Genomic DNA, 21,396 nt, shown 5'->3' with positions numbered 1-21,396 from the left:
CACACACACACTCCAGTCTTTGATGCTCATTTTAATAATAAAAAATATTTTTTGAAAACTAAAAAAATTGTTTTACACTTACATTATTTACATTACACTTACAAAATCCATTAAAGTACTGAGCACATATATAAACACCTATGTTTACATCAAGGTACATGACAACACTGTTTTAGGTGTTGGTGGTCATAACCGGAGTGCAAAATATATTTGAATACCTAACTATTTATGTGTAGAGAATTAAATTCATACACAGATGCATAGCAACAATGTCTTTCAGATATTGGTAGTCATATTAGTTAGTAATATAAACAACATTTAAATACCAACGCCATATCTGTAAACAAAACTTTTACTTTCACTTTCATTTGTCTTTTTTTTAATACTGAGGGAAATATTTTATTGATTTTGTAATGGTTTGGTTGGTGCAATACATATAACATAAGACAGTACCCATATTGTGTATTGTTCTTTTCTAATGTTAGATGTATTTTCTTTGTAAGAAACATGAAGCAATGGATTCAGACTCTACATTGAAATTTATAAAGGATGCTTTTTATTCTATTCTTGTGCTCTGATTAGTTTTAAAAAACCATATGGCTCTTTGATAGAGGAGAGAACGTAGATATTTCAAGTGTTTGAATATATGAAATGCTACAGAAGTTTGCTAAGCTCCTAGTGAGTCTGGTTTACAAGAGCGGTTTAATTTCCAGTTGTTCAATTTTCACATCCTTTTTACTTTTGAAGTATTTATCCATAGTACAATGTCAATGACCTGGAGAAGAGCAAGCTTCGCTAGATCAGCTTGTCTTGCTTTACTTTGACATGTTAATTTATCCAAAGATACATAACATATCAACATTCATATTAATGAGCCAACAAAGGAACTGCTATGTGGTGGAACAGTCATCTGGAAATAACAATGAAATCTCCCTCAAATCACACACTGCTATTTTAAAAATTCAAAGGACACATTAGGTAATGTTTGGCAATACAATCCAAGATATATTCTTACTGCAAAATAACAGAAGACTTGGTCACATCTGGAAAGCTGTTGATCACTTGATTGGTGTTGACTTGAAGCTAAACAAAAACATAAATATCATATTTGTATTTCCTTTGGCAGGTAACTTCAAATCACTCAGACTATAACATATTGTGGACCGGAGGACATTTGAAACCTCTGACTCTTCGCAACATGGCCGATTTCCAGAAAATCAACCACTTCCCAAGGTAAGCCTTTCTCTCCGTCAGCTGCTCCATAGAACTATTAACTAGGTTTTGTTTGACTCCAAAGCTATGAAAGAAGACACTTGGCTAAGGTGTCATGCAGTGGGATTGAACCATAGACTACCTGGTCATAAAAGAAACCTTAAATCTACAATGTACACACACACACACACACACACACACACACACACACACACACACACACACACACACACACACACACACACACACACACACACACACACATGGTGTTAGAGAAGCAAGAAAACCTACAATGACCACCTTCATCAAATATACCGCTGGGGTTACCTACTGTTTCTGGGACTGAATGCTTTATTCAGTATTACCCCCTGTTCCACCCAGCTGTCACAGAAATAGCTAACAGTCCATCAGGTAGATTTTTAAATGTGAGAGATTGATGTGTTTCTTGCTATGGAAGTTTGTCATTTTTCACCACATAACCAAAGCTAAGCCCGAACTCTCAAGAGAAAGTGGATACTTTTGGGTTCTAGGTGATATTACTCTCATACTCACTCTGGGTGAGTTCCAGAAGTTTTGTAGTTCTGGAAGGATGAATTGGAATAGTGTTTCTAGAAATAAATAGATCTTGCATTCCATGACTAACTCATTCTGATTCCTCTTGTTATGATGTATGTCATTGTGTACAGAAGACAAAAACTGGTGTATTTGTGACTGAATACTTTTATTGTTAAAAACTTTTCAATGTGGACTTGGTGAAATTTATTGTGCTTCCAGTACTAGAGGTTGGACTGCACCAAGACTATTGTGGCTCCTCTAATCTGTTTCAGTTTGTATTCGGAAAAGTATGAAGTTTTGAAAGGGAAACTTGGAAAGAATGACAGAAATAAAAGGTGTATTGTATAGGTTTGTAAGTGATGTGATAGACACCTTGCTTGTTCAAGGGAATATTGAACTCTGTAATAACAATGAGCTGCAATGAGGACACCAATGTGTTATGTTGGTGAGTGAAGGTGTGTGTATCAGATGGATGGCCCTGGTATTGAGATCTTCAAACAGTCATGGTATGGACAAGGTCAGTGTCATTTAGTTGACAATAGGATGTTGGCAAACAATAAGAGCGTTGTCCACTTGATAAATACAATAGCTGTGAGGTAGTGAGTCACTAAGTTCATGGATCATGAGCAAACATTACAATAACAATTATGTTGTGCACTAAAGAAGGCAACCGACTTCTGCTTGCTCCAGTTTACCCATCTGACATAAAAGAAATTCCACTCCCCTTTCACAAATGAATGATTAATAGCGGAAAGTGCATCTAGCTGTCAAACAATAGCTTAAAATAAAAAAAATAAAAAAACAAATCCTCTCCAAGTATGCATGGGCAAACAATCATAATACAGTAATAAATAAAAAAACCTTTTTGGCTACAAAAAAATTTGGGGTCTCGGTCCTTGCTCAAGAAAAATGCATACATGTGAGAAATAGATCTCCTGAGTTTCAGTGTTCAATATAGCAATTGATTAGTGGTGTGGATACAAGAAAAAATTATGAGCAATAAAGGTAAATATTTTATCAATATTTTGTACAGGCTTCCAGTGTTAATAAAATAAGTCAAGTATTGGAACCAGTATCCCTCACTGTCCATCTCAACCATTACAAACTTGTAGCCTTGTGCCTCTGTAATGAATCAGTATTCTGTACAGCTGTGTGGTGTCTTTTATAGATCCTATGAATTGACGAGAAAAGACAAACTGTATAAAAATGTTCAGCGAATGCAACAAATGAAAGTAAGTCAAATCATTTGAATACATATTGAATTTCAGTCATTATCATTATCATTACTATTCTCATTATCACAGGCAGGCCTTCCTGTGGTTGCATAATCTGAGCAATAACAGCTCAATCTTCCTCAAACCATACCACCATTACTATCTTTAAAATGTAGTCTTAAGATACACTCTATATGAAAAGATGGAGTGATGGTCATGTTTTGGAATGCCTTTGGTTATAGGTCCTGCTCATTGGAGTTAAACATCATCACTGACTTCTCAACAAAGTTCCTTTAATCAACAGCCACAACAGCAGCAGTGAGCCTTGTAGTTATGGTCACACTGTATCTGAATAAAAGACACAATGAGCACAGCTTTGATCATTGGTTTACTGCATCAAATTGACTTTGGGTTAAATAACAACATAAAGCTTCATAATCATTTTCCTCATTATCATCATCCTTTTCATTGTCACTATAATCACTAGCGGTACCCATGGAAATTCCATGGTCATTTTGATGCTGTATAAGATGTTTTAGAAGTTAATTGAAAATCATGAAATAAATTTCTTTCAAAATTATATTTTGTTTGAAACATTTGATTCTTTAGATGTTGTAAATGTCCACATAGATAGTATTGAGTGTGCAATAGGATTGACATTATCCATCTATAATATTATTATTCTGCTACTGTATGACTATATTGGATAAAGTTTTAACAAATCTTAATAAGTTCTATTGCATCCTTATTTTCATATGTCCAGACATGAACCCACAGTCCTAGTGAATGAAGTATAGCAGTTGCTCTATTGACTTCCATATTATGTAAAATTTTGTTCCATAGTTTGTAGTATGACACAAAAGGTAGATTAGTAGGTGCTATTGTATTAATATGTTCCTCCTCCTACTTATCATTTTTATCATTGTCATCACCATTCTCATAATCGATGTTTACCATCATTACCATTATCTTTATCATCAGCATCATCATTCTCTCCTCCTCCTCATCACTTTATTGGGTGTTTTAACATTTCCTTTAATACATGGTTTTCCAAGTAAGTGTAAAGGAGGACAGTTGTGCAACACTGCATATCTCCAAGCTGCTTAGTGAAACATTAAAACGCCAGCTCCTTGGCCAATGAGTTCAAATCCACTTCTGATATTTTGTGGTGGTTTTATAGGGGCTCAGGATACCTTCACACACCACCTCATTTTACCTGGCTGTCAAGAGTGGAAGTGAACAGGTAGTAGATGATCTGTGAAAGATTTGTATCCTATGTCCAAAGAAGTTCTCTTTTTACTTCTGATACCAAACTGCCCAAGACCACCTATGGACCCATGATACAGACTTCCTATTCTAAAGTGATCTAAATTTAACTTTCCATAAAAATTTCAGATTAACTTATGTTCTAAACTCCAGTTTATTAATGATAAAATTATTTTACTAAATTCTTCATTATTACCAAAATTAATTAAAACAAAAGCAGTGTATTTTAACTGGAATTCGGTAACAAAAAGGTTAATACAATGAAAATGGTTAATACCCTGAAGTACTAGTCTTTTGACACCATTAAAAAGTCAAAACAAAAAATATGTATATATCTGTGGAACTGTGTAGTATACGTCCATATGTTTCATATTCTACTGTAGTGTTGGCATAGTTTGTATATGAATTGTCAGACCTGTGGAATGAATGCACTTTCTGCTGTTAAATCTCTTCCATACTGTGGTTGCACTACTAATTTCTTTACTAAAATAACTGAAGCAAGCAGAGTAATGTGATTCACCTGGATGCACAATATTATGATTGTAAACTTTGTAAACCAAAGATGGTGGGTGGTGTCTCTAGGGTGGCTTGATCTATTGGAAATACCAGTCAACTCTTCCTGAGACATTTTAAAGTTGGTTTTATTGCAACCTAAACACTTTTAATTGTAGGCCTTACCGTCTTATAGAAAGGAAGTATACACTAGATAATGTGTACCAAGATATACTGCATCTGAAAAAGACTTAATGGTCATGATTGGGACATTGATATAACATAGATCTACTTGATCAGGACTAATGGGTTTTCACAAAAATGTTAAATTTCTAGAACCTTAGGTTTTATGTTGAAAAATATCAGCAATTATTAATTGCTCATTAAGTACTTTTGAATTACAATAATGGAATATTATCTGTGGTTTTAATTTTGTCAGCATGACACCTTAGGTTCTAGAAACTTAACATAAATTTTGTTTAAAAAAATTATCTATCCACCTTCTTGGTGTTGAACATTCTTTCTTCCTCTCCATTGCTAATACATATGTATAGGTCAAAATAAAAACAAACTCAAAGGTTTATGCTTAACTTGTTATGGTGTTATCACAACTTTCTGTTTTATAGGGATGCAGAAATTTCAATTTTGTTCCCATGAGTTTTGTGATCCCTTCAGAATATCAGGAATTTTGTTGTAAGTTGTTTTATATTGTTTCTATTTATGTTGTATTTTTGTTATATTTTCTGTGCATATGTTGGAGCAGGCTTGGCTGTATGGTTAAGATGTTTGCTTGACAGCCACATGGTTCTGGGTTTGATTCTCCTGACCAAATCTCCCATTGTATCACTTTGTGAATGGAATTTGGTTGATGAAAACTGTATAGAAGCTCATTTCACACACATTCTTCTTCAAGTGGATACAACCAAAGTATAATATAATGAATTTTTTGTGTGTAGTGCTCAGGTGCACTACAACTCATCAAAGGTGCATGTGCAGTACATAGAATTATGTACAAAAGTCAAGAAAGAGAACAGTGTGAGTCATGATATACATGTGTGCTTGCATATGGAGGGGAGGGATATCAGGCATAATGTTGGTGAATTTCAGGAAGCATGGAGGTTTCAAAGGATGCAATGTCCTGGCAGCTAACAACTGATGCAGGTAGTTTGTTCCATGCTTCAGCAACTCTGAGTGTGAAAAAAATGTTCCTGAAAGTCATGGGAGCTGTGCTGTTTTCTAACTTTGTAGGCATGCCCACATGTGTTAGACACATGGAGCTCAAAAAGGTGCTCAAGGTGGTTGTTGGTATGGTGGTTAATAATTTTGTGGGTGTTTACTAAGTCAGTTGCCAGACGTCAGAGCTTCAATGTATCAGGGAAGCAAGGTGTTCAGAATATGGTAGATGCCTGATAGAGAGTGTTCACTTGGTTACACGTCTCTGAACAGTTTCCAGGAGGTTGATGTCCTGAGCAAGATAGGGGCTTCCAGACTGGTGAGGTTTTGTCATTCCATGCCAGGAATTTTTGGTAGTTCTGATAAGTCCTTAATTTCATGTTGTGCATCACCTGCCAATAATATCCATGTAGCTGAGTAGTTTTGCACTCTATTAGGGTGTAAAAGTATCTAAAATATTACAGGTAATATGGACCAACTATTCGGCACAATAGCAATGATCTGCAAGGCTTCTCTGCATTGAGCAATAATCATAGGGATGAGTGGAGTGTGTTCATAAATCTCCTCTTTGACCTTGTGCTCATGCCACAAGATGATTTGAGTGTGCATGAAAAGTCTGGTGTTTGCACCAGGAAAGTGATCTTGAAGCTCCATTTTCATACTCCAGATGTCAGCTTCACAAAGAAGGTCAATCTTGTTTGATTTTGAAATGCTTGAATTCCAAATCTTATGAAGCTGCACACACATATGCACATGCATGCACGCGCATGTGTGTGTGCATTTCACTAATGTATATCAGCAATGGATGCAAGACAACTGATAAGCTGGTGATGCTTGTAGTGGGCTTTCATCTTCCAGGGACATTCTTCTGCTTTTGAAGCATTCAAAAAATGGCATACAATCATTACCTTATTGTCATAAGCTTGCCAAAGCATGCTCAATGTCTGTAGCAAACTTCTCAAGTTTGATGCAAAATTTCACGTTGGCTCTTTGTTGCTGTCCATGACAAAATCACAGACTGCAAATTTCACAATTTGTGAAGTAAACACAGCAATGTCACTCAGCACACTGCTTCATGAGAAGGTCACTGCTGGCTCTCACTGTGCAAGCAACTGTGTGCTGTCATCTGTTGATGTGCTACAGAACTAGTCTGGGAACTTTTTGATATCACCTTGTACATGTGTAGAAATTTTCATTAAAATCAAACACTGTGCATCAAACTGAAAAGATCCTGTTGATTTGGCCATTTATACGCTGCTCTTTCCAAAGAGCTCTCCTGCCTTATAAATTTATATTGTTGCTGTTTAACTCTAGGTCAGCCCTGATCGAGCAGACATAAAATGGCTATAGCAAATGTTGTGACCATCTTATCTTTAGGGTATATCTAGCAGCTGTATATAAATTCCAACAGCTGTGGCAATCCTTTTGTGTACATCTAGGACAATATTGTGCATATTTCCTTTTCAAGATATCAAGGTGTTATTTGAGGGAGATTTGACTATTATTACCAGCATTTTGAATGACCACATAGAGGTTCTCTTGGCTTGCTAATATGGTCGTTGTTTGCCTTGGGTTAATGTAGTTTTGTTTGTTTAATTAAGCAAACCTGTGATCAAAAACATTCCAATCATGACCATCTCACCTTAGAGATATGCAGGTCTACATTGCTGTAAAGAAAGACACATTAGATAAAGTATTACTTGAGGGAGATTTGATTGCTACTTTTAGCATATCAATTAAGCTTTGTGAGCTTAAGGCTCAGGAAGAACCTTTGAACTTTATATATATATATATATATATAAATGGAAGATTGAATCTTCCATATGTTAACATGTACCTCTTTGCAACAGTGTAAATTTCATTTAATCAAGATACACTTGGCCTGACAAGTAGGCTGCAGTATACGCCTTGCTTGGATATTTACCACTTTGGAGGTTTCGCTTGCTTTGAAACATTTGTAGTCTGGGTCTTATCTACTGTATCACATAACTCCTGTATGTATATATATATATATATATATATATATGCATTCAAAAAAGGATAAAAATCTTTTACAAGAATTTTATCAGGAAGCTAGTGTGTAAAAAAAATTCATAAGGGAAATTTCTATTCCCAAGAATATAATTATTCATTTATAGTTATATAAGGGCATTACTACAGGATAATGCCCTTATATAAATATAAACGAATAATATATATATATATAAAAATATGTGTGTATTAATTTTCACAAGGAAAAGGTTGATAGTGACTTCAAAGTTTTGACTTGTCTGTCAACATTAATGTCAGTAAGTTGAAACTTTGAGTTCATTGTCAGCCTTCTCTTTGTAAAAATTAGTATGTACGAGAACCAAACACAGAGTAATTCTTCAGTTTAATGTTAAATTGTTATAGAACTTTTCATGAAAACAAACATATGTACACACACGCATACACACATTTACTTATATTTTGCCATATAGCATATTCTTGCTTAAGGTATATAACCATTCAGGGAGTTAACATTGGTTTTGCACCTACTATTGTGCTTGGCAATATTGATCACTCCTGAAACATGCTGGCTGGAAGCATATAACTTTTATGCTGGAGGTGAATATACTGTTCTGGTTTGCTTAGTGGTGTGAAAAAGTGGGAAGAAAAGAAGAGTTGCCTCCCATGGTTTGATTTCAGCTGTTGCCATAGGTCAGCTATTCCTGTACACATGTTTTCTTTTCTATAGTCTAAAAAAGGAAAGACCATGTTACTGAAACAAATTTTCTATCATGCAGGCAGCAGCTAAAATTGTCATCTTTTATATTTAAGAAGGCATCAGGTTCAAGTGAATTATTCTCTTTTTAGTCAAGCAAAGCTTGCACTACCTACTTCTGTTCACGTATGGCTGGTTTGTTCCAGTTGATTTTGTATGGCATTCCTTCCTCAATAAATGAAAAATAGACAAAAAAAAATAGTTGACTGGATAAGATTTTGCATTTCTTGATTATCATTTAATTCTACTGTAGCATGGTTCATTGTATTACTGACTTTTCATAGTCTATTTAGTGACTGAGAGTGAATCAGGTAACAGGTGTTTCTCGTAAGAGATCAATGAAGCCTATCACTCATTGATAGATACTTCTGATCATGTAAAGTTAAAGCTGAAGCAATACCATTTCTGCCATTCTGACCTCTTGAACATTCTTGTTAACTGTTACTTTCATGATACCCGTTTTTATGATACATTGCATTCTTCTTTCATGATGTACCATGTGTCCATAAATTATCTTTACCACTTCCACACTTCCAAACTTCAAATTGTAAACGTAATTTATGGACACCTTAAATGCACTAACTCATTTTCATGATACAATACAAGTATTATTATATACAGCTTGAAAGCAGCGAGCTGACAGAATCATTAGCACACTGGGGAAAATACTTAATGGCATTTCATCCGTTTTTATATTCTGAGTTCAAATTCTGCCAAGGTTGATTTTGCTTTTCATCATTTTGGAGTTGATAAAATAAGTACCAGCTGAACACTGGGGTAGATGCAATAGACTTACCCCCTCCCCGAAGTTGCTGGCCTTGTGCCAAAATTTGAATCCATTATTACATACAGTTTTTATGGTATGTTACACAGTAACTCACTTTCATGATGTATTACACAGATTAACAGACTTTCCTATTACATTGCAGTTCAAGCAACATTTTAAAGTTTTCATACTTATTCAATCTTATATTAACTTGAAAGTAACTAGCATTTGTATCATTTAAAGCAGAGGTTTAAATGCTATGCCAGTGGTATTGTGATTGAGTTCTTCAATATGTATTGCTATATATTTCAGGTTCGTTCTGTAAAGATAGGGGACCATGGATAATTAAACCTGTGGCTTCATCTAGAGGTCGTGGAGTACACCTAGTAAGTCATGTAAGTACCCTCAAAATCTGGACATTCTCGGTTAGATATGGATCTGTATTTTGTGTTCTTTTTTTCTTTGTGTTTTGTATGTGATGTGGCTGTGTGGTTAAGAAGCTTGTTTCCCAACCATGCAGTCTTGGGTTCAGTCCCACTGCATGGCACCTGAGGCAAGTGTTTTTTTACTATAGCTCCAAGCCAACCAAAGCCTTGTGAGTGGATTTGGTAGATGGAAACTGAAAGAAGTTTTTGTGCACGTGTGTATGTGTGTGTGTTTACTCTTGTCTTGACATCAATGCTTATAAGTGAGTATTGTCATCATACAAGTAAGGTTGTTTGTTTTCGGTCTTCTGTGAAAAACATATCTGGCCATGGAGAAATGTTACCCTGCTTGAAAATAGGTAAGATTTGGTAACAGGAAGAGTATCCAGCTGTGGAATAGCTACCTGAATAATTTCCATCTAACCTAAGCAAGCATGTAAAATTGGACATTAAATAGTAATGATTGACATTAATGTCCTCACTAACATTAACATGGTTGGATATCTTTGTAAATTTAGATGTTGTTTGAGATGTAATCTAAAATGAATGCAGCTTAACAATTCTTTCATTATTCCAACAAATGTTTATCAGTATATTTACTTCATGATTCATTTGTATACAGTTCTGTAAGTCATTGAAGTTTCATTGTTACTGAGGAAGCTTGATAAGAGTAAAACATGTTTAGAGTTGTCTCCCATTGCTAATTACAAACAAGCAAAGTACTGTATTTGATTCTACTTAAACTTTAAAACGTTACAAGCATTAAGTATGTTTTCACCCACAATACTGTTGTTTATTTCATGGATGTATCTCAGAATTATTTGATTTTTAATTATCAAAATATCTATTAGATATAGCAATGATATTTTCTTTTTCCAACTCATTTCAGCCAGAACAAGTGCCTTTTGATGAACATCTCATTGTTTCTAAATATATCCAGAATCCTTTGCTCATTGATGGTAACTATAGAATTATTAACATGATTATTACTTAATAAACTGGTAGGAAAGTACTAGAATTGGTAAAGCATCTGCTTAAATACTTTGTAACATTTAGTTATGGCTCTTTATGTACTCAATGCAAATCCAGTGGCATAGCTGGTGTTTGTGCCTTCAGTTTTCCAGGCACCCAAGCCTTTGAAGGTTTTTACATCAGGCTCAAAATTGCTTCCCTCATAAAGTGTCACTTATGGCACTCTTCTTTCCCAGCTATGCTACTGCCAAAGTCAACTTTTGTCTTTGTGGATTGGAAGTAGTTTCAATAAAATAAAAGAGTAGTTAATTACTGAGATTAATATAATTGACCGTTTCCCTCCCACTAAATTTACTCCATTGTATTTTTCTTTTGCTTTACTGAATGAGACACCAAATTTCATTGTATTCTATATTCCTCAGTATTTACCATAACATGCCACAATTTTCTTTCTTTGTCGGAAAATCCATTTGAATGTATTTGTTTATTGTTAGGTTTCAAGTTTGACATACGTCTTTATGTCGCAGTGACATCGTACGACCCTTTGGTAGTGTATCTGTATGAAGAAGGTCTCACCAGGTGAGCTTTTGTTTTCTCTTTTATCATTATAGTTTATTACTGCATCAACTGCAGTTGAGTCTGTCTAGAGGAAGACTTTGCTCACTGTCTCAGATTTATAGACCATCTCCCATAATGCATTATTGGAACACTACTGAAAACTCATCTTTTTTGTAGATGCATCTAATGCATATGGCAAGTGACTAGGTGGGGCATTGTTAAAGATTTATCTTGATGTAGAGCTATATGGTGCTGGAGTGTATGGTTTGATCTAATAGCATTCATCATCATCATCGTTTAACGTCTGCTTTCCATGCTAGCATGGGTTGGACGCTTTGACTGAGGACTGGTGAAACCGGATGGCAACACCGGGCTCCAATCTGATTTGGCAGAGTTTCTACAGCTGGATGCCATTCCTCACGCTGACCACTCAGAGAGTGTAGTGGGTGCTTTTACGTGTCATCCGCACGAAGGCCAGTCAGGCGGTACTGGCAACGGCCACGATTTCCTTTATTTGTTGAGCTTAAGGATATATATCACCATTGATATCATCACTTTAACATTTACTTTTCAATGCTTCCATGGGTTGGATGGTGCTTATTGAAGCATATTTTCCATGGCTGGATACCCTTTCTATAGCCAACTCTCACTTGTTTCCTAGCAAGGTAATATTTCCCCATGGCTGAACATGTTTCTTGAGAATACTGGAAATGAATAACCCTGCTTGTATGACTGTGTTACTCATTTACAACTATCATCTGATGTCAAATAAGGAGACACATTTGTACATACATATTTGTGTGCATATATACACTTGCATATATTCACACCCACACTAGGCTTCTTACAATTTTCATCTACCATATCCACTCACAAGGTTTTGGTTAGTCTAGGGTTATAGTAGAAGATACTTCACCAAGATGCCATTCAGTGAGACTGAACCCAAAACCAAGTGGTTGAGAAGTTATTCATGATATACCTCAAAGTTAATTCAGCTATAAATAATAAAACCTTTGTTACTTCTTTCTCAATGCTTGTACATTTACATTCTAAATGCATTAAAATTACTATTTTTGTTTGTTCTTTTACAGATTTGCAACTGTGAGATATGACAAGAGTCAACGAAGTTTAAAAAATCAATGCATGCATCTGACAAATTACAGTGTAAACAAGAAGAGTGATAGTTATGTAAAGTGAGTTGATGTGTCTTCATTTACTTGTAACAATTGCCTATCAAGGACTCACACTCAGTGTAGGCAAATGAGACAGCTATACTGGTGGTTGACATTATGAATGAATAGCTTATAACTAGCTCCTGGAGTGAAAAAAATGTCTCAAATTAATATGTTGAAATTTCAATTCCTTTTAAAAATCCCATTACTGGAGTGTCACTTACTTGTATATGTGTTTTGTTGTTGTTGGCACCCCTTCGCTTACGACGTCGAGGGTTCCAGTTGATCCGATCAACGGAACAGCCTGCTCATGAAATTAACGTGCAAGTGGCTGAACACTCCACAGACACGTGTACCCTTAACGTAGTTCTCGGGGATATTCAGCGTGACACAGTGTGACAAGGCTGGCCCTTTGAATTACAGGTACAACAGAAACAGGGAGTAAGAGTAAGAGAAAGTTGTGGTGAAAAAGTACAGTAGGGTTTGCCACCATCCTCTGCCGGAGCCTCGTGGAACTTTAGGTATTTTTGCTCAATAAACACTCACAACGCCCGGTCTGGGAATCGAAACCGCGATCCTATGACCACGAGTTCACTGTCCTAACCACTGGGCCATTGCACCTCCACATATGTGTTTTATATAAATATTTATAGGCAAAAGTTTTCATAGTATAATGCTACAAGGAGATTCTTTTTCTCTCAAAATCAACCATGTGTCACTCAGAACACCTGTGGGTTGTTACCACTGACACACATCTTGGGTTCATCATTACAGCTCCAGGTTAATGAAAACAGTCAACAACTAGACTGTCACATATTTGGATCATCATAAAGATTCCCAAGACTTTGTGTAGTTAAATGCCATTCTTTCTCTTGTGTGTTTACAACTTATAAACATTATGTATTAAATATGGTGTTGATTTGATTAAAAGTGACCATAATTATATTACACTGTATAATGCAGGCTTAATATATCTTGTGTATATAAACAGTTTTGTTATGAAGGTAATGTCCTTTGAGCAAAGATGAATAAATATTTCATCAGCAAACCGATTATGTATTTCATTTTCCTGAAATTTTTTTCTCAGATCTATTATAAATATAGCTGAGTCATTAAACCCAGAATGCATTGATCTGACAAAAGACAGTCCATGGTTTTCTCTATTCTGTGCCTGTAACATACTTAGTTTTACTGTGATGGTTGTGTTTTGGTTTAAATCCAAGGGAATGTGAGTAACATTATAAATGGTTTGAAGCAGAACCATCTGATTTTATTTTATCCAAAACTTGTTTTAGTTTACTAGTCATTGTTTAATGTATTTTATCAGCCTTCATCTCAAATGTTGCAGTGTTGATCTGACAATTTACTATCTCATTTCTATCTTGGCTTACAATTTTCTTGAGTCTCTTCTTGGAATGTTGTTTTTGGATCATTTATTAACCAGTCCTTGGATTGATTGTAATCCTGGATTGGTTGTCTTGGATTGTCATCCCTTAGTACTGGTCATCAGGCAGTAAGGATCATTTGCTGTTGTTCCTTTTCCAGTTTATTGCTGATAAATTGAGATCAAATGACTGAAATGATCCCACCTTCCTTGCATCTCCAGTGATATCATTCAATAGCTTGAAGATTTTGCCAAAATATTTAGAATGTTACTGATTATATAGATTACCAGATGTTGTGCTGCTACCAGATGCTTGATAGATAATCAGATGGTTTCCAGATGTTTGGAGGCTGTTATGAGCTATTCAAAGGGCATTATCAAAAGCTCAGGGAACATTATCTAATGTTTACATTTAGAAGCTCAAAAAGCAGTGTATGAAATTGAAGATGTTACCGGATGCTTGAAGGACATTACTGGGCACTCAGAGAATGTTACTAGAAGCTCAGAAGATAGTATCAGAAGCTCAGAAAACAGTATCAAAAGCTTGAGAGAAGTTAGCAGATGCTGTGAGAATGCTAGAAAATTGAGTCATAGTTTAACACACTGATATATGTAACTAACACCCATAAATATTATATAATATATTTGTATCCATAACCTGATAGTGTTCAGTTAGGCAAACTGGAGAAAAGAAAATTAGATACTCTGCTCAGATTAGATTTGAATGACTGACCATGTGATCTATAGAACAGCACTTTAATCTCACAGCTGCTGTACCTGAAGACAATGTTAATACCTTTCACAATTGCCTTTTACAGAAATGATGATCCTGACATCGAAGATTATGGAAACAAATGGTCCCTTGGAGCATTATTACGGTACCTCAAAGCAAAAGGAACAGATACTGCTGGTAAGTTAACTTCAGACGAGAACCGATACCTAATGATATTAAAGGAAGCACTAACGGTTGACTCAGCCTGTAGAGAGCCAGATGGTATAAAAATATTAGTTGTGGTGCCTCACTGTTCTTGGTGGAAATTGCCCGAGACTTTAATGTTTATCCTCTCACATGTCTCAAATGTCAACTTTGTTAGTGCATAATTCCATTTTCTATATTATTAATGGATAATAAACAAGCCACCTTTTTTAGAGGACACCAGTCTGCTGCTGCTAAGTTTCCTTAATAGAGACAAGAAGCTATTAATTTGGCTGTTGCTTATAACTTGGATTACACCAACCTATGATACTAGTTAGACAAGGTTGTTGAGAAATAAATGTCTTGTATGTATTGACAGATGTAAACACTTGATATACATATTTACACACACACACTCGTACGCGCGCACACACACTCGCACATACACACACACACTCGCACGCACGCACACACACACACACGCACACACAGTATCTCTGGACAGAAAATGAGGGATCAGCTACAATAATTTCAGTCCTATTTTGGGATTTCATCAGTTGGTTTGCATCCTCATTAATTCTTATCAGACACACTACTTATCAACCTATTAATATTCCAGGCCTAAACAAATTAGGTAGACTAGTTTGCACATATAATACATTTTTGGGAGTTAGTTCCATTTATAAACTAGTGGTGTTTTAATAGTGATTTGTTTTAATGCAGTACTGTATTACAGACTATTGATATTTTTTTTTCTCAGCAATGATGATGAAAATTGAAGATGTAGTAGTGAAAACTATTTTGTCTGCAGAACTTCACATTGCAGCTGCTAGCAAGATGTTTATTAACAACAAATGGAATTGTTTTGGTAAGTCTAATCAATAATGAGGCCCATTTAAATTATTGTTAATAGATAAAATGTTTTGAATTTTGTCCAGTATCTTTGCATTCTAAGTTTAAATTCTACCAATACTGCCTTTGCCTTTCATCCTTCTGAGGTCAATGGAATAAGTAATTGTTAGATTAATCTGTTTTAGGATCAATTAATTGACTATTCTCTCTTCCAAAATTTATGGCATTAAGACTATGTTAGGAATTATTATTATTATTTTACTAGAGTGGTCAGCTGGCTGAATTGTTAGTACACCAGGCAAAATGCTTAGTATTTTGTCTGTTTTCTTGTTCTGAGTTCAAATTCCGCTCAAGTTGACTTTGCATTTTATTGTTTCAGGGTCAATAAAATAAGTACCAGCTGAGCACTGGGGTCAATGTAATCAACTACCTTCCTCTCCCCAAATTGCTGCCCTTGTGCCAAAACTTGAAACCATTATTATTATTATTATTATAAGGCAGCAAGCTGATAGAATCATTAGAATGCTGGATGAAATGCTTAGTGGCATTTTGCCTGTGTTTGCATTCTGAGTTCAAATTTTGCTGAGGTTGACTTTGCCTTTCATCCTTTTAGGATCGATAAAATAAGTACCAGTTGAATACTGGGTTGATATAATCGACTAACCTCCTCTCTTATATTTCAGGTCTTGTGTCTGTAGTAGAAAATATTATTATTGTTTTTACCTTCAGAATTGTATGGCTTTGATGTCCTAATTGATGATACACTGAAGCCATGGATCCTTGAAGTAAATCTCTCTCCATCTCTTGTCTGGTGAGTTACAGCAGCCTTTCCTACATTTATATCTAGCTCTACAATCATTGTAATTTGTTTACTTTCATATGACATTTTTTGAATAATAAGTGTTACTGGTTACAGATTTCTAAAAGGTTAATCACTGGTTCACTACATTTCTAACATGAACAACTGATAGTCTGTGTAACTTGTTGGAATAAATACTACACAGGGTATTCCTTTTTTTAAATTACTGGTTCTGGTGTTTTCTCATTGATATTTACATCTGTCACAATTGTACATCAACAGAAGATATATGTATACTCATACATACATACACATATGCATAAACATGTACATCTTTAAAGCATAAATCAACAAAAGGCTATAGTTGAAGATACTTGTTCAAGATGATATATGACTGGATCGAACCATTAACCAGAAAGTGCTCTTTACACATTCTGTAAAGTAGAAACAACCTAGGATTCAGAACACTTTTTAATCTTGCTGAGGCTACAGGAACCTCTCGAGTGCTGGTGCCATGATAAAGTGCACCCAGAACACTCTGTAAAATGCTTAGTACTAGTGGGGTAGCCAGTGGTGGCAGCCATTCTAAAATGGAATGTATGAAAAATAGTTCCTTCAGCCCAGTAGCTCCAAGTAAGGATTAACTCAGACTGTAACAACTTGTCCAACCAATGCCAGCATGAAAGTGGACATAAAATGATTATGACGAAAGATAAAGATGTTATTTAATCAAAATGTACTCTACTATAAGAGCAGTGATTAGAAACTGTGATATTTTGTAACCTACTTTCTGTGCTGGTGTTATGATGGAACCCATCCTGTTTTCTCTACAGGTGAATGATAAGTAGATTACCTCTTTGAGTGCTGGTGCGATGAAAATTGCACCCAATACACACTGGTTGGAGAATAAGCAGAGAAAGTGGAGTGTGTGAGATGCCTTTTAATCTTATCTTACTGAAGACTACTCAACCTCTCTAGTGTTGGTGCCATGAGAAAATCCATCCAGTGTACCCTGGAAAGTGATAGGCAAGGAAGGGATATCCAGTCAAACCAAAGGACCCCTATAAGCACCAGTCTCGAGGTGCAACAACTCCCAATAAGTGACTAGAACTATCCAACCCATGCCAGTATGGAAAGCAGATGTAAAATGATCACACACACACACACACACACACACACACACACACACACACACACACACACACACACACACACACACACACACACAGTGTAAAATAAAAGTAAAAGAAAAAAAGATTTGACCTTCATTTCTTTTTGTATTTAATTTGAATGTTTGTTTCCTATTTAGCTCATTAATTCATAATTAGCCAATCACAACTAAATCTTATTACTATTCATTTTGCAGTGATAGCCCTCTTGATTTGAAGATTAAAACAAACCTCATATGTGATCTTTTTAGTGCCATTGGTAAGTTTCATTGGGTTTTTAAAGATTTTTTTTTTTATTATAATTTTATCAGCCAGAAGACATGCAATGTTCTTGATATATGTAGAGCTTCTTTGGACTGAGAACATTAATGGGGCTGACTCATTTAGTTCAAGTATCTTTTAATGTCTGCAGGATAAATGTGAGTGCAAGTGTGTAAGGAGGGAGGGATTCTAGAGGGCTGTAATTCTATGGAAGAAGGACTAGGTGAAGTACTGCCTGTAGCATGTGAGACATGGAAAACATTGATTAGCACCTAATCAGTTCTGATCAAACTGATGACTAATGATTAAAGGCATTCTAATCATGAAACATGATCTTTTTTTTTTTTTCTTTTGGTTGTATGTAAGATTACATTACTAATATACCCTTTCCATAAGATGGTAATTTGAGGAAGATTTTGGCTGCTATTTCATTCTGTTCAAATGACTACATAGAGGCTCCCTCATTGACTTAATACAATGACAGTGGAAGGTTCGTAAATCTGTTGGACCTAGATGGAGATGGTTTAGAGGAGAGGAGGGTATTGTAATAATGGCAGAAAAAAATAAACAGAATATCTGTGAGTTTCTTAGTGGTGGTTGTGTATTGAATCTTTGACCACATTTAAAATAAGAGCATTTAGATGATTGACAAAGATGCTGGCATACACCATGCAATAGATTTGAGCTGGTGAAACCAGTACAGTTGTAAGGAGAGTCAGCATTTGATTAATACTGATGTATTTTCTGGTTCTGAGGAGAAGCTCATGTCTTTGTGATGGTTTTGAATGTGGCCTAGAATGTGTGTGTGTAGCAGTAATTGTTCTCATATATGTGTAATACTCTAATATGAGTCGCATTTAGGCCTCTGTAGATGGACAGTAGCTCAGTTAGAGCTAATATATTCTAGCTGTAAAGACATATTTTCCATGTTTTTTTTAAGTGGGTGCAGTTTTGAGGGTTTTGGTTGTGTTCTTTGGCATCAGACTGCATGTTACTATGTGATTTTTGTCATTGTCTCATTGCTGACACCTTGGAGTCCCAAAATATATTTTGGCTTTGTTCATATCAATCCTTTCTACTCTCTGCTGATTATTTTTGATAAATTACTTTTATTAATTTTATATTCCTAACTACCAGATGTGTACCTTCTTTCTATTTTTCTTTATCACAATCAAAGTCTCACACACACACTCTTGCACTTGCTCGCACTCTCACACGCGAGCTCTCCCATACATACTCACACACACACACGCACACGCAGACACCCATACACATGCTTGCACACGTCCGCACTAACGCTCACTCACGCTCACACATGCCCATACATGCTCACACATGCCCATACACGCCCACGCACGCTCACACACACCCATACACACTCATACTCTAGCTCGCACTCTAGCTCGCACTCTAGCTCGCACTCTAGCTCGCACTCTAGCTCGCACTCTAGCTCGCACTCTAGCTCGCACTCTAGCTCGCACTCTAGCTCGCACTCTAGCTCGCACTCTAGCTCGCACTCTAGCTCGCACTCTAGCTCGCACTCTAGCTCGCACTCTAGCTCGCACTCTAGCTCGCACTCTTGCTCGCACTCTTGCTCGCACTCTAGCTCGCACTCTAGCTCACATGCTGTATTCACTACTCTACATTGCAGGAATTGTCTGCCACGACCCAATGGTGAAGAATTACCAACAAATCCGGAAAAATATGGAACTTGCAGCTCAGATGAACAGTGGAAAAAATAAAGTGAGTAGAACTGGTTGATTATCTCGGCTTATCTTTGTCCATTCCAAATTGGTTGTACTTCTGCAATGCACACAATGTTTTAACAATTTCTTTTTATACACTTACTAATATCTAATTCTAAAATTACAGTAAGATTTATATATATATATACTTCGAATGGCTATAGTGGTCCAGTAGAATAGGATAGAAATGAAAGGGGTTCATAGGCAGAAAATGGTTAGGAGCCACTGGCCTAATCAGAAGTGTAGCAGGCATGGTGCCTTTCAGGGCCTCTGAAACTGATGATGGAGGGGATGAGAGCAGGTTGTCCTCAGATCACAGACCTTGTACAAATATTTGTAGTAGAGTGGACTCTGATAAAGGTATCCTAAGGCCCAAGGGGTGGTGTTAAACCAGACTGTGGATCAAGTCTGTTACTTGAAAGCAAAAACGGTTCTTCCAACAGGCTTTCATAAAGTTTCCTACGAAATATTGTCTGGAAAAAGGAACTGTGGCAGACCCTCCAAGATTGATGTTGATATTTCTTGGACTACAGAAAATTCATGGACATAAAAGAAATTCAAGAGGGATGCTTTTTTTTGGGGGAAAGGATTAGACAAACTGGTTAGTGTGGAGGGACCTGGACACAATATGGATGTTGAGAAGAGACAAGTGAGTTTAGTGTAGTTGAGCAGCAACAACACCATCACAGATGAGGGCTTAGTCTTCCATTATAGTGTACCTTAATTCATTAGATTGTTAAAACATTGAAAATTTTGTCATTGCTGTTTAGCTGGTATCAGTTGTCAACACTAACTTATTGGTTTTCGTACAGTTGGCATCCTAGAATTACAGTTAAATGAATTGAATCCATTGATAGTAGATTTTTTTTTTTTTTGAGGGACAGGAAGTTGGAATTGCCAGTGCCGCTGGACTGGCTCCTGTGCAGGTGGTACGTAAAATACACCATTTCGAGCGTGGCCGTTGCCAGTACCGCCTGACTGGCCTTTGTGCTGGTGGCACGTAAAAGCACCTACTATACTCTCGGAGTGGTTGGCGTTAGGAAAGGCATCCAGCTGTAGAAACTCTGCCAAATCAAATTGGAGCCTGATGTAGCCACCTGGTTCACCAGTCCTCAGTCAGATCGTCCAACCCATGCTAGCATGGAAAGCGAATGTTATACGATGATGATGAGGAGGAGGAAGCTAAAGGCAATTCTAGTAGTATTTGAACTCTGAACAGTGAGCTACTGAAATGGATACTGTAAAGGATATAATTCAACATTTTAATGTTTTTTTTAAAATCAACAAGCTGTAGTTGCTCAGCTTGTAAGGAATCACATTTGGGCACAGGTGCCATGACGATTTCGCTTTCGCTTGCCCCAATAGGTCTTGGACACGAAACTTGGCTTGCGAAGACCTATTGGGGCAAGTGAAAGCGAAATCGTCATGGCACCTGTGCCCAGCATCGCCTTCCTGGCACTTGTGCCGGATGGCACATGTAAAGACATTAGAGCGAGATCATTGTCAGTGTCACCGAACTGGCTCCTGTGCAGGTGGCACGTAAAATACACCATTTTGCGCGTGGCCGTTGCCAGTACCACCTGACTGGCCTTCGTGCCGGTGGCACGTAAAAGCACCTACTACACTCTTGGAGTGGTTGGCATTAGGAAGAGCATCCAGCTGTATAAACTCTACCAAATCAGATTGGAGCCTGGTGTAGCCATCTGGTTTCACCAGTCC

General features: G+C 36.5%; 1 protein-coding gene across 9 annotated transcripts in view; it reads left to right on the top strand.

The window, feature by feature from the left end:
- The window catches only part of LOC106873676 (tubulin polyglutamylase TTLL5), a 152,629-nt gene that overhangs the window by 97,621 nt on the left and 33,612 nt on the right, over positions 1-21,396 (top strand). For all 9 annotated transcript variants that reach the window (XM_014921137.2, XM_014921136.2, XM_052968971.1 and 6 more), the window contains 12 exons: positions 1,127-1,233; positions 2,936-2,999; positions 5,366-5,432; positions 9,737-9,819; positions 10,739-10,808; positions 11,316-11,400; positions 12,471-12,572; positions 14,754-14,845; positions 15,612-15,719; positions 16,433-16,514; positions 17,869-17,930; positions 19,584-19,675. In XM_014921137.2, coding sequence (XP_014776623.1) covers positions 1,127-1,233; positions 2,936-2,999; positions 5,366-5,432; positions 9,737-9,819; positions 10,739-10,808; positions 11,316-11,400; positions 12,471-12,572; positions 14,754-14,845; positions 15,612-15,719; positions 16,433-16,514; positions 17,869-17,930; positions 19,584-19,675 — 1,014 coding nt within the window. The remainder of the gene's footprint in view (positions 1-1,126; positions 1,234-2,935; positions 3,000-5,365; positions 5,433-9,736; positions 9,820-10,738; positions 10,809-11,315; positions 11,401-12,470; positions 12,573-14,753; positions 14,846-15,611; positions 15,720-16,432; positions 16,515-17,868; positions 17,931-19,583; positions 19,676-21,396) is intronic.

The sequence above is a fragment of the Octopus bimaculoides genome, chromosome 6 (assembly GCF_001194135.2).
Source record: "Octopus bimaculoides isolate UCB-OBI-ISO-001 chromosome 6, ASM119413v2, whole genome shotgun sequence".
Taxonomy (NCBI): Eukaryota; Metazoa; Mollusca; class Cephalopoda; order Octopoda; family Octopodidae; genus Octopus; species Octopus bimaculoides.
This window is presented reverse-complemented; position numbering and strand designations above follow the sequence as displayed.